Here is a 13,598-nt window from a genome sequence, read left to right as displayed (position 1 = left end):
CATTGATAAAGTAGTAAAAAAAATAAATAAAAGGTCTCTTGGCCTAGATTGGGGTGAATCTGTGACATATTTTTGTGTTGTTTTAGAAGAAAATGCTTTATGACCCAGTAATTTCTTTAACCAGAATGGCATCACCTTCTCTATTTTAAGTGAATACTATGTTTCAAGCATTTTAAAGAGAGTAGCTCATTGAGCCCTCAAAACTTTCTTTCAAGGGAGGTTACTGTTTCTGTTTCCTGGAAGAGAAATGAGACACAATCAAATAATAGTGATTCTTGTGGCCACATGTGTGCAGCGCCCACAAACTCCTCTGAGTTCACTTTCTATAGTTCCCCTCCTCGGGGAAGCAGTAAGTGAAATCTTCAAACTAAAAATAATGAATGAGAGGCGCCAGACGGCATTAACGCCACTGCCCTGCCAAATAATTAATATGAAGGAAATACAGGGGGAAAAAAAAAAAACCCTATCTTGTTGGTTTCAAAGGCGCCGGGTGTGGGGGTTGTCCGAGACATTTCCACGAATCGGGTTGAAGCAAAGGTGTAAGCCGTGCTCAGAGGTCGGAGGGCAGAGGCTTCTCACTCTTTGCTGGTTACCTTCTGATATTTCTCAGAAAACATTTCAGTCTCGTGTAGAAAGTGTGTGGCTTATGCTTTCAAAGCCAGTAGGAGTGACGGTGGCTGTGAATTTGCTGGAAGGCTCGGTGGCTGCAGGCAGGTGCCCGAGCTCTGTCCTGCAAGCCACCCAGGGAGGCTGACCCGACCCTCCCCATCTCACGGCTGCCTGTGCCACCACAGTCGCTGCTGTCACATCCAGTCCCATGTGTCACTTCAGCTGGTTTCCAGGGAGTTCTCTGAAGAAGAACCAGCATCTTTCAAGGATTTCTAAATGTGTCTTCCATGTCAGCTCTGTGGCTGATCAAAAGATACTTGTTCTCCTTCTGCCAGTCAAGCCCTAGGAGAGAGGATTGAATCCATACTTCACTTTATATGATTCTGACAAGGATTTTTTAGTGAGAGCCTATCTGTTTCTGAAACCCTAACATGTATCATGTTTCTAGTATTTTCTTTTAGAAAATAAAAAGTTTTCAAGTAAGCAGGGATATCAGGACCCCCTGCAGCCACACTTCCTAGGTATGTCAGATAGATGCCAAGTGATAGATCATCAGTCACATCGAACTGAGAATCAAGAGTCAAGGGTGATTGGTTTCTCTTGACCCTCACATGCACGCTCAGCCCCCTTTGGAGCAAGGCACACCTGGCTAAACGGTGGGCAAGACCGGAAGTATAAACAGCAGGCCCATAATCATAGTTCACGGTGATCAAACCTAGAACACGGGCCCCATTTGCCATGATGTACGATGCGTGGGTCCGGTCACCAACACCTCCATGAAGGAAGCGGTCAAATGATGGATTGCCTTGACCTGGAGCTGTATAGAATGCAGCTCCATGAGGGAAAGGAGGCTTGCCCACACCGGGTCAGAGCCATCATCCGGCTCCTCACCAAACACCTCACTGTGGTGCCCAGAACCCAGCATGAGTAGTGGTGATAGTGAGAGCAGGTCGGAACCTGCAGATATGGGCCTCCATGTATTTTCCATCCCCTCTGTGATTAAAAAAGGAAGGGGGGACCAAAGAAGAGGAGAAGAAAGAAGAGAGGTGACCCTCTAGACTCTTAGTAAAAGTGGGAGACACAGACAGACTCATTCCTGCCAACCCTTTCCTGGAGTTCTGCCCCAGCAAGGCCCCCCCGCCCCCGCTCCAGTCCTGCTTCTGGAATGTACGGCACTGCAGCCTGCTCGTGTTCTGGGACCCCCGGCATGCCAACCCTCCCTCCTTCCACAGCCTTTCAGACGGAAGGAAAGCTCTACCTGATCCTGGACTTCCTGCGGGGAGGGGACCTCTTCAGCAGGCTCTCCAAAGAGGTACGTGGGGCAAAGAGGGCTGGCGAGCTCTCGAGGGAGGTCTGTGTGTGGTGTGTGTGCTACGGTTGTGTACAGATGGTGTGAATGCTGTCAGTATGTGTGAGAGCGTGCGTGTGTGTGATATGTGTGCTGTGAGCGTGTGCAAATGGTGGGCTGTCGGTATGTATGAGAGTGTGTGCGAGTGTCAGTGTGTGTGCTGAGTATGTGAGTGTGTGTGTGTGGTGTGCATGCTGTGAGTGTGTGCGCTGTGGGGCTTACATGGTGCGCGTGGGATGTGTGTGCACGTGAATATGTGTGTGTTTGTGCATGAATGTGTGCATCTGTTTTAAAGAAGTCACACAAGTGATACGGAGAAGCGATCTGTTGAACTTGAAAGATCGTAAACAAACAGGTGCTTCTGGGCGCCGGGAAGCGCGCCGACCCCTGTGGGGCGCAGACGAAAGCAGAGGTGGGTTTAGAGTAGCAGCTGGGGGACTGTTTCCCAGTATCTCACCTTCCGTCGTGGGAAGGTGCTGTGAGCATGCTGCCCACACATCCAGGGAGGTGCTTCCGGAGCATCTAGTCGGGTCATCCCACGGGAGGGGAGGTCTCCGTGACCGCTTCAAGCCCAGGGCTTGTCCTTGACCCCATAGTCCTGACGTGGGAATTTTCCAGAATGTCACCCAGGGCCACACGACAGCTCTCTGGCCCCTAATTGATGTGAAGAGCTCTCTGCTTCATGGCGTGGACAAAACCAGCCTTCTTTCTGCCTGAGGCGACAACAGCACTGGCCTTAAATCCCAGCGGCTCTGAGCAGTTCCTTCACACGGAGCCGACGGTGATGAAGGCAGCCGCGCGTCGGACGGCACCTCGCCCAGGTCTCCAGTCCCTCCGGGGTGATTTAACTGGGATGGTGTGTTCAGACGGCCCTCCGCCCTTCTCTCTCCCTCCCACTTTTTGGCCAGGAGACCCTTCAATCCTGCCTGTACCTCCAAAGTGAGCAACAGATCGAAGTGGAGCAGGAGGGAGGTCCCAGGGCCTGCGGGCTGCTCTCTCCCTCCGGTTTTTAAGGGTCCCTCAGACAACGCACAGCTGATACAGTGGGCGCCTTTCATACAGACTGAAAGCCCGGGGCTGGAGGACTCAGATCCCACTTCCAGGACCAGCCATTCTGGAGCAGGTGTCTGTCTGGTCCCTGCTTGTGCTCACATGTTCTCAGAGGGCAGAACTACTGGCATCTGCCAGTCTCCCGCCTGCTAAGTACTGATTTCCCTTACCCTCCCAGGTCACGCGGGGTTTGGTTTTGTCCGGCGTCTGGCACGACACACCCTGTCACGGGCTTCTTGACCAAACGGCAGCGGTAGTTAGCAAAAAGCCCTGTATGACCTCTCAAGGGGAAGGCGTGTCCCCCCGACACCTTTATTTCAGAATAAAGGTCAAGTTGCCACGTGTGGGCACAGCAGATTCTCAGAAACAACGTGGGACAGTATCCTCCCGTCCTCTCTTTCAGCAAGGCTGTTGGACAGCATTCTGCCGTGTGTGGGTCACTGTCCTGACTTCCTTCAAGGACGCACCTCGTGGGGTGTTTCGCTTCTGCACAGACACTCTTTGTCACTTGGACTTGGGGACTATCCTGAGATTTGCCCTAAGAACTGGACAAGTGGATAAATACAGTTGCACTCTGAGCACGGACCTGCAGACAAGCCATGGTGGTTATCCAGAGAGAAAAAGCCAGATTCAAGAGAATATGCCAGCTAGCGGAATCGGACTAAACGTTAGCCCACAGACTATGTTGACCAATTTAGAAAAGAAACGCCCAGCCAGGAAGGGCGCCTGTTGAGCACGGGAGATAGAACAGGAGGTTCCAAAGGCCAGAAGGGCCATGAGGGTTGACAGCTCCCAGAGGTGACCGCCCAGGACCACAGGGCGTGAGTCCCGGCCCCGACGGCCCCGACGGGAAGTGCCCCTTCTGGGGAATGGATGGGCCCCACCTGCGCCAGCCTGATGTGCTCACCATCCTCTCCCCAGACGGCCCTTATTCTAACTCTGTGCATCCCAGGCAGCCTGCTGAGTCTGTATTTGAGTCTTCCTATGTCTGTGTTCAGAGAGAGAGTTCAGTCATCACATACAATTCCAGTGTCGGTGACACTGATTTCTCATGGTGAATGTAAAAACTGGTTTGTGATAACAAATCTGTCTTTCTAGAGGGTGACTTTAAATGTCACACACGGATTCTAACGAGCATGGGAGGTATGGAAACGTGCCCCAGACGATGGCTTCGAAGGGTGCTGGGCGCCTGGCCTGGCGAGTGCTTCAGCTCGCCTGAACCAAGATGCCCGACTCGTGCACCCTGACGCCCCCGGTCCCTCAGCCAGCCTCCCCTGGCCCAGGTGCCTTGCTGACTCTAAGCCCCGTACATGTTGGTTTCGGTAGAACTCAGCCCACTTTGGGTAGATGGAAGGGAGTGGGGATGAGATCCTGGACATGTTCTCAGTAGCCCTTCCTCAGCCCTTGGGGGTGTTGCTTCACATCCGAACGGCTCATATTAAAATAACAAGCCCAGAGCTACATGACTCCTGGAGGCGAAGACGAGTAGGAGACCAAGTGCCCACTTGCGGGCTAATTAACCGTCTTTGTAGGGAACTGCTCTGCTGCCTTCACTGAGCTCCAGACTAGAAAGAGAGCTCATTTTTCCATTGTGAGAGCCAGCAGAGCGTTACCGCGGAGGGGGGGTGCAGGGGGGGAGCCCATGATCTTCCACAGAGCAGAACTGAGCCGAGCGCACTTTGCAGGGCTGACTCATGATGTTCTCTGGCACAGTTCTTCAAAACAAACCAGCCACAGAATACGCCCAACAATCTTGTTCTCACTTCCTAGGTGATGTTCACCGAGGAGGATGTCAAGTTCTACCTGGCTGAGCTGGCCCTGGCTTTAGACCACCTCCACGGCCTGGGGATCATCTACAGAGACCTGAAGCCTGAGAAGTAAGTGAGGACGTGGTAGGACGCTGCCCCCCCAGCGCCCTTCTTGCTGCCCTGTCCGGAGCCGCGGCTCTCTCTGATTCCCACGTGGGTGCACAGCAGGGAGTAGGCTGGGGCCATCCTCCTGCGGGCACCCCCCATGCGGGTTCCACCTGCCCGCCCCTGACACCGCGCCCAAACGGGCGTGGCTGATGCTGACTGGTACCTGCCGTTCCTAGCAGCGCCTCTCACCTGATCCTCGTAACAATGCTCTGGGGGAGGCCAGGCCGGGGCCCCTGTCCCTGCTGTTCGGGTAAGGCTGGGCAGGGAGGGGGTTCCTGCCGCACAGCTGCCCCCTCTCCCACCGTGGGGAACTCCTCAGACGTGCACCTCGACACTAGTTTGCCTCTTCCGCTCCAGTCCCTTCTGGGCCATCGCCTGCAGAGCCAGGAAGCCTCCACGACTCCAACAGGCCATTTCCAGGTGGCAAGTCAGATGAGCCTTTCAGAGAGTTTTTCTGAAAGACAGTAGCGCCAGTTTCCCCAGCTCTTCCGATGAGATTTTGCATGCCTTTGGCAAAGATCATCTATAATATTTTAGGATATTTTAGCTATCCTCAATTGAAAGATTTAAGTCCCTCCAAAATCACAGTTTCCATTTCAGGCTTTTTTCTTATATTCTGTGTAGACCTGACACATAGCAGTGGCCCACATGAAGAAGGATCGATCTAGTGGATGCTATTTTAGGTTCAAGAGGACCGCCTGACCGTAGTCCCCAAGGCAAAGTCACGGATGTTCTCACTCAGTATTCACTGCCCCGTGAGACCATTCGATTCCACGTGCCGAGGCCAAGGTCCACAACTGCCTGTGGTAGAGCCTGGTGGGACCCACCAGCTTTGGGCACAAGGCAGCCCATAGCCGTGGGCTGACCCATTGCCGAGGGCTCAGGAAGCAGGCTTCCAGCCCATGCTCCTTGGCCTTTCCTCTTCTCATCAACACTGAGCTGAGGAAAAGACAGCTCTTCTCTGCTGCCATTTTTATTGGATGTGGTGGTCTTTTATGGGAAACGTCTGAGCAACGTTGTGTCCATACGGGATGCAAAGTCCATTTGTCCCACACCAGCGGGACGCTCACATCTTGCATGGCTTTGACGTAACAACCTACAGTAGCTTGCTCCGGTCGAACATCACAGGCTGCACACCTCAATAAATGTCTAAATAATCGCAGAAGGCCCTGTCGTCAGCGTCCCCACGGAGAGAACAGTATCCTATTAAGTACAGCTGCCTCCCTCAGCAAGCGGTCACGTGAGGCAGATCTCAAAGCCGTGAGCCCCGGGCACCCGTCAGGGCGTGCACCTTGCTTCTCTCTCTCTTTAAAGGTCAAAGGGATCTTTACAGTTTAAAATAGTAATATTTAATCACAGAGTTGAAGAAAGAAGATTTTGTTGTCAAATAGAGTTAGTAGGGGATTAATCTTGAAAGCTGCTCATTTCTGGGCAAAGATTAAGTATAACTCAAAACCAAAGACGAAAACTTTCACCTCTTTCATGATAAACTGTCATCTTAATGATGCACTGTAACATTTTCCTTCACATTTCAATAAAATAGTAGGTCTTTTTTTTTTTAATCCCATGGCAGATTTTTTTAACTGTGGCAAGAAAAACAGTAGAAATGAGCATCTTAGCCCTTTGTAAGTGTGCAGCCCTGTGGCGGTGCCCACACTCCCAGCTCCGTGCAGCCACCAGCTCTGTCCATCTTCCGAACTCTCTGCACCTTGCAAAACTGAAACTCTGTCCCCGTGAGACGCTCACTCCCCGCTGCACCTCCCCTGCCCAGCCCCTGGCACCGTCTACGTCTGCCTCTGTGCATCTGACTGCCCTAGGTTCCCCTCGTTCGTGGGATGTACGTTTCCTCTGTGCTGCCTGGTTCACTGCACTCAGCTCCTTGTCCGCAGATCCATCTGTGCACTCACGTGGGTCAGGACGCCACTACTCTCCCTGCCTGTTTAGGCAGCCCCTATGACTCCTCAAGGCCTTGCTTTGGTTCCTCGCCATTCTCTTCCTGGTCTCTTCAAGGCTGGGCTGCTACCTCCCAGGAGCTGAGAGGACAAGATTTGATTACAGCAAAAAAGGAGGGAAGGAGGAAGGAAGGAAGGAAGGAGGAAGGAAGGAAGGAAGGAGGAAGGAAGGAAGGAGGAAGAAGGAAGGAAGGAGGAAGGAAGAAGGAAGGAAGGCAGGAAGAAGGAAGGAAGGAGGAAGGAAGAAGGAAGGAAGGAGGAAGGAAGGAAAGAAAGAAAAAGAAAGAAAGAAAGAAAGAAAAGAAAGAAAGAAAGAAAGAAAGAAAGAAAAGAAAAGAAAGAAAGAAGAAAGAGAAAGAAAGAAAGAAGGAAAGAAAGAAAGGAAGGAAGGAAGGTAGGAAGGAAGGAAGGAGGGAAGGAGGGAAGGAAGGAAGGAAGGAAGGAAGAAAGAAAAAGAAAGAAAGAAAAAGAAAAAGAAAGAAAGAAATGGAAGCCTAGGAGCCCTGGGGAACCCCGAGGGCTGACAGCCTGGGAGAAGGGCTTCCTCAGGTGCTGGCCTGCGTCCTCCCTTGCGGCCCACCCTCTGCCCTGCAAGGAGGAGCACCCTTCCCCCGGCAGAGCTTGGAAGAGCAAGGCCGGCGCTCCCTCTAGGCCGGTGCTCCGGGTGTCAGGCACTGGTGGGACAAAGGCACCCTGTGGGATATAGCACGTGTGACAAGGTGCAACCTGCCGAGCCCCAAGCCTCCTTGATGCTGAGGCCCCAGGCATCCCGAGAGGCAGGTTGGGGCTCATGGAGGGGTGATGGGGAGAAATAGTGGGCCTCTGGCCGTTGAGGGTCTGCCTGGATAGGGAAAAATTCAAGAGGATGCAGATCTCCACAGGCCAAGGCAATCCTGGACCCTCTCAATCACGTTCTTCATGCAGGATGGTCTGAAGGGTTCCTGAACCTTCCTGTGGGCTAAAGAAAGTCTCGAGCCTGCAGGTCCCAGCTTTTGCCTGGTTAACCCTAAACACTATGGATCTGAATCCACTCGTGACCCAGCAGAAGCTGCTGAGGGGGGAAGCAGTAAATCCCAAAGCCCACATCTGCACGTGGCAGGCGACCCCCGCGTGGGGACTGCTGCCCAGGCCGCCCTGCTGTGTCCCCCGAGGTCTGCATGCCCCCCAGCTGAGCAGGCCTCTGGTAAAGCATCTGTGTTCTCCGCTCTCTTTCAGCATCCTGCTGGACGAAGAGGGACACATCAAGATCACAGGTTTGTAGAGGACGGCAGTCTCCCGGTGACTTCACCTCGGCCCTGGTAAATGTGGGGAGCAGCTCAGAGCCAAAGCCCTCCTAGCACCGGCATTTGCTGGTGGTGTCTCTGATTTGGCCGAAGCTTTCATAGACCTCACTTCTGTTACATTGGTGTGCATCCTCACAGCCTCTAGAAATGCTCAAACTTTCCAGGTCCCCTTCCTTCCCTCTCTCCTGACCAAAGAACCTTCCAGCACCTTCCCTGCAGACTCTCATCCCTGGCTGTTTGTTCAAGAATGATGATGCGCAGTACTGATGTGGGGCAAATATCGGTGCTCTCCCGGGAGACTCTGGTCCCCTCCTGCCTTCAGGGACCACATACGAATGCACGTGGGAGCCTGCCTTCCTACTGAAACCTCACGCCTCTCCCGTTGCCACGCAGTTAGAGCAACCTGAAAACGCACACCCCAGTTCCATGGCACGCATTGTATCCTTTCCTCCTGGTGTCACAGTCACCACAGACTGCGTGGCTTCCAATAGCACACCTGCTCATCTTATCGTTCGGGAGGCTCCAGAGAGCCCATTCTGCTGCCTTCTCCAGCTTCTAGGAGCTGCTGACATCCCTCAGCTTGTGGCCCCATCCTCCGTCTTCACGGCCAGCAGCACGGCCTTCCCTAAACTCTGTGGCTCTGCCCCCAAATCCACATAAGGGCGCTTGTGTCACCCAGCCCACCTGGATAATCCAGGACAACCACCCCATCTCACGATCCTTGGCTCATCACTCCTGCAGGACCCCTTTGACCTGTGAGGTGACCTGCTCACAGGTTCTGGGGCTCTGGGTGTGGGCGTCTCTGGGGGCCAGTCCCCCATCAGCTGCCCTGCTGACCTGGTTCTGCCTCATGTCCACACGTGCCCATTCCTGCGTGTCCACCAGTTCGCTCTTCCTGAACTAACCCTCTCCTCTTCTCCCCTAGAAGCTTGTCCCTGCTCGGGGTGCCTGGCCAACCCCTGTTCTTACCTCAAAGCTTCTCTCAGCACCCCTTCTTCCCTACTCTGTGGCCCCCTGTGGTCGCGCTGCCGCTCACTTGCTGGCCCGCGTCCCACCACGCCCTGTCTTCTCAAGGGTGGGTTTGCCCTGTCTTCGTGGGTCCCCAGGACTTGGCGGAATGCACATAAGTAACTGGCAATAAATATTGGTTAAATATTTTTACAGGCTTGTTAATGTTCAAAGTTCGATTTTTACAAAGTTCTCATGAACTTCTATACCGGACCCTGATTATCCCTTTCAGCAAACCTTCAGCCCACCCATTCCTGGCCTGTAATGTCATGCCCTCAGAGTCACGTGGCACGCGGTGGAGAGTGAAGGTTCTGTTAATACTTCAGATGCGTTCTCTGCCAAATGAGGAACTGAACGTATCCTATAAAAGTCATGCTTGTGCCTTGTGCCCGGCAGCTGGAATGCATATGGAGCTACCACGTCCAATTTATCTATAATATGACACAGTTTGGGCTTTCTCTGATTTAATGATCATAGATTCTATTATTATTATTACTATTATTAATCATGACCTCAAGTTCATAATATGTGATAATTCGCCATTTGGGCCAGGCACAGATTACAGACAGCCCCGTCCCAGACTCTGATGTGTAAAGCAAGCCACTTTGCTGCGAGTGAGCAAACCCACCCCTGCGAGTGTTTGATGTCCTCGCTCAGCACGTGGCCCTGGAAGGAACGGATGGATATTATCCTTCTTCTCAAACATGCTGAAACTGAAGCGGTGCCCTCATCTTAGAGGCAGTGTGTTCCCTGTGTCCTTCAGCCACTAAGTGCATGAACACACAAGCTTTGGAAGAAGGTAGAATGGACTGAGGATTTCTTGGAGGACGGAGAGGGGAAGCGCTCACGGCAAACGCTCCACAGTCCCTACCAGACTCGCCTGTCTTCCCTTCGTGCCTCACCGCCAGGGACCTCCTTCCCCAGTAGGCTTCTGCCCGGAATCTCTCTTCCAGCCCTTTTCTTCAGGGCTCCCCCTCCCCTCCCCTCCCATCTCATCCCCGCAGCTCCGGCTGGGCTGGCCGTCCATCCCAGCCTGGGGACCTGCAGCATCAGCATGCCCGGGCCACCTGCCGTGCCTCTTAAACAGCAGGGCTCCTGGGACTTCTCCTCAGTCTCGGCAAAATACATCTTCTCGATGCTGTTACCGGGCCCCTCCGGGCTTTGTAGATGCCTGGAAGACCTTGAGCTGGGGAACGTACCACGCGGGGCCGTGAGGACACTTGCATCCGAGGGGGGTGCTGTGGCCAGGACAGAGCAGGCTGAAGTCCCATAAGTGACGCGGAAGCTCGCGGGTTGGGGGTCAGCATGGAAACAGTCCTGGTGCCTCTCCGACTGAGGCGGTGCCGTGTGCTGTTTCACTTTCAGATTTCGGGCTGAGTAAGGAGGCCATCGACCACGACAAGAGAGCTTACTCATTCTGCGGGACGATAGAGTACATGGCGCCGGAGGTGGTGAACCGGCGGGGACACACGCAGAGCGCTGACTGGTGGTCCTTCGGCGTGCTCATGGTAATGGTCCTCCCCGGTCCACGGCGGCATCCCTTGTCGCTGATCCCCCACCCTCGGTCCCATCCCCAGGTTGGCTCAGAGGTCCAGGAATGAGCAGGGGAAACAGTGCTTGAAATGTGGACAGGCAGTGTGTCCCCGGGCGACCCACGGACAAGGAGGCCACCATTTCCTGCAACCTCCTCTGCCCATCCCAAATTCCCACCCCCAGGAAACAGAACTGGGATTCAGATAAGGACACAAATGCATGAAGAGTCAAACCTTCTTTATACTTAACATTTTTACTGAGCATGAAGATTTTAAGGGATGCAGTGATTTTCATGTTAAAGACATTTGTCTTATGTCAAACACAAAATCCTTCTACTTAGTTACAAAAATTAACATGAGCCAAAATACACATGGACTGAGATGTTTTTACATCTACATCGAGAACTTGAATTTTCTTTAGCTCGTGCGTGTTCACAGACACCACCTGGCCCGGGGGATTCTGTAGTCAGAGAAGTGGTGTTGGCTTCCTGTCCCCAGATGGTCCTTCCTCTCCCTTCCTCCTACCCTGCCCCTCCGCCCATCCTCCCAGCCAGCACTGTGCCCGTGGCCTTCCATGCTGCCCATGCCCTCAGCCCAGACCGGACTTCTGACACTATGGAAGGTCGCTCAGCTGGTGTGAGGCCCAGCTCTGTGCATCCCCAGCCCAGCTCCCTGCGTCTCCAGCCCAGCTCCCTGCGTCTCCAGCCCAGCTCCTACGCATCCCAAGCCCAGCTTCTGTGTGCCCAGGCCACGTGCCTTGCCACCAAATCACTTGCCTCACTTCCTGGCTGCAGAAGCCCTGGGCCATGTCTGGAGGTGGGGTTCAGAGGTGTCTCCTGGGGAACCTTAGCTTGGCTCTGTCTTGTGTCTTCTTGGCACTTTGACAAGTTGCTCTTAAAAGTCTGTCATCTTATGTTGTGAATTCCCCCCCTCAGAATGTCTCCCCAGCACAGGGCACTTCCTCAGCACCCCCACGACCTTCTGCGTGGACTCCCATCACAGACAGCGGCGGCCGTGCTCAGTGAGCTCTGTGCCCTGTGGGGGCGACACAGCTGTGGGCTCCCCAGCCTAACCTCCACCTGGGGTCCCCTGCCCTTCCTTGTCCTGAAGCTATAGGAATGCTCTGGAGTTTGAGGAATATCATAGAGGTTGGTTCTTGGCTTCTCTAAAGGAGACCTGGTTCCAGCTACTATCTGGCATCATTGACACACCAGAGACTGTGGGCACTGGGCATTGCTTTGAACTGGTGGCATCATTTCAGTTGAAAGGACCCCGCATTCAGTGTCTCACAGCAGCTGGGGGAGCGCGCGGTGCTGGTTCTAGCATGGCTGTTTTACTCAGCGGCAGGAAGCAGGAGGGACTGTCGATGACAACAGAGTACGTCTAGTGGCTCTGAGTTTATGAGGCCCCTTCGCGTTTCATCTGAACCAAAAAATCTCCACGTTACATGGGCAAGGTACCGTTCTTTCTGGTTACAGAAGTGGAAATAAGGCTCTTCGGTGATTGGTTTAAGATCACATCATTGTCCTAAAGCCATATTCTCATTTCGTCCTGCCCATCAAACCCTTTGGCCCCAAGGAGCAACCAGCTTGCAGCCAGATGTCAGGATCCCTGTGTTCAGCACTTCCATGGGCAACACCAGGAATGACTTCCAAATTGCCATTTGCAATAGAAGGCTGGGTCTGGTGTGGCATTTAGTGTTGTGTCTGAGCTCGGCTTCGGGAAGAGTCAGTTGAGGGCATGTTGTATTTACAGGGTGCCTTGCACCGGCTTTGTTAAAGAGGGGGCAGATCCACGGAGGGAGCGGCCCGAGGAACGGTCTGCGCCCTGCAGGGGCTTGCTGCCCATCCCTTGCGTTTCTCCACTGAGGAACGATAGCCATGTCCTCTCACGATCCCCAAGTGCCCTCCAGAGAGCTCGTGTGAAGACACCTACGGTCATGGTGGCGATCCTTGTTCTTGAACAGAATCGAATGTCTGAAGTTAGGTACTTCTAACTGGAAAAGAACGTAAGCCGTAGTGATGGTGTCCGTTGCAATGGTAGGTCCCTAACATCTCCACACTCGTCTGGAACTCAGTCTTCAGGAGGACATTGGGTTTGTGTTTTGTGGGTGCTTTAGAAACATCTCTTGAATGCCAGGTCACCTGTGAGACCACCTGAGATTCTTCTCCCATTCTTTGCCAGCACTAAACGTGTGTAGATGTTCACACGCAAGTGTCTGTGTAAATTGTTTGTACACAGCCGCGCACATATAGCTGGCTCAGGGCTCAGGCGCCGCCCCTGGGAAAGGACGCGAAGACCCGAGGCTTCCTCCCGAGGCTGCTGAGGGGAGCAGATCAGCGTTGACCTTCGAGTGCTCAGAGCAGGGGTGGTGCACAGTGAGGCGGGGACTCGTCTGTGCCCCAAGCACCCTGACACCTGTGCACAAACATAAATACACCTGGTGAGCAAAATCCAGCGCTGCGCACCCAGCCCCGGGGACTGCTGCCATCTCAAACAGTCCATTTCGTTGTAGGATTTGTGCTTGTCTCCTTCCAGATTAAGACGTAACTTGCTCTTGAGTTCTTTTATAAGAATGTTGATCAACTGAATGAACTTGAATTGTAGGCTCCCTGCTATGAAGTGTCCCCCTTACAGAGAAGCTTCTCATTCCGCTGCTCCCAGCACCACTGGGGCTCCTTCTGTGCCAGCGCCCCAGGGCTGGCCACTCCTCAGGTTCATTGGATGTCCCTTTAGACAGGGCTTTCAACTGTTGAGGTTTGGGGCTGGACAATTCTTTGGGTAGAGGCTGTCCTCTGCATTGTAGGATGGGAAGTGGCATCCCTCCCTCTACTCAGTAAACGCCAGTGGCACCAACCCCACCAGCCTCTCCAGTTCTGACCATCAAAACTGTCCCCAGA

General features: G+C 53.5%; 1 protein-coding gene across 7 annotated transcripts in view; it reads left to right on the top strand.

Annotated features, from left to right (window-relative positions):
* Window positions 1-13,598, top strand: part of RPS6KA2 (ribosomal protein S6 kinase A2) — a 360,649-nt gene that overhangs the window by 291,193 nt on the left and 55,858 nt on the right. For all 7 annotated transcript variants that reach the window (XM_073894222.1, XM_073894220.1, XM_073894221.1 and 4 more), the window contains 4 exons: window positions 1,842-1,921; window positions 4,778-4,884; window positions 8,091-8,128; window positions 10,532-10,674. In XM_073894222.1, the coding sequence (XP_073750323.1) occupies window positions 1,842-1,921; window positions 4,778-4,884; window positions 8,091-8,128; window positions 10,532-10,674 (368 nt within the window). The remainder of the gene's footprint in view (window positions 1-1,841; window positions 1,922-4,777; window positions 4,885-8,090; window positions 8,129-10,531; window positions 10,675-13,598) is intronic.

Source organism: Callorhinus ursinus, unplaced genomic scaffold (assembly GCF_003265705.2).
Source record: "Callorhinus ursinus isolate GAN/ISIS: 27379988/994484 unplaced genomic scaffold, GSC_fseal_2.0 scaffold6, whole genome shotgun sequence".
Classification (NCBI taxonomy): domain Eukaryota; kingdom Metazoa; phylum Chordata; class Mammalia; order Carnivora; family Otariidae; genus Callorhinus; species Callorhinus ursinus.
This window is presented reverse-complemented; position numbering and strand designations above follow the sequence as displayed.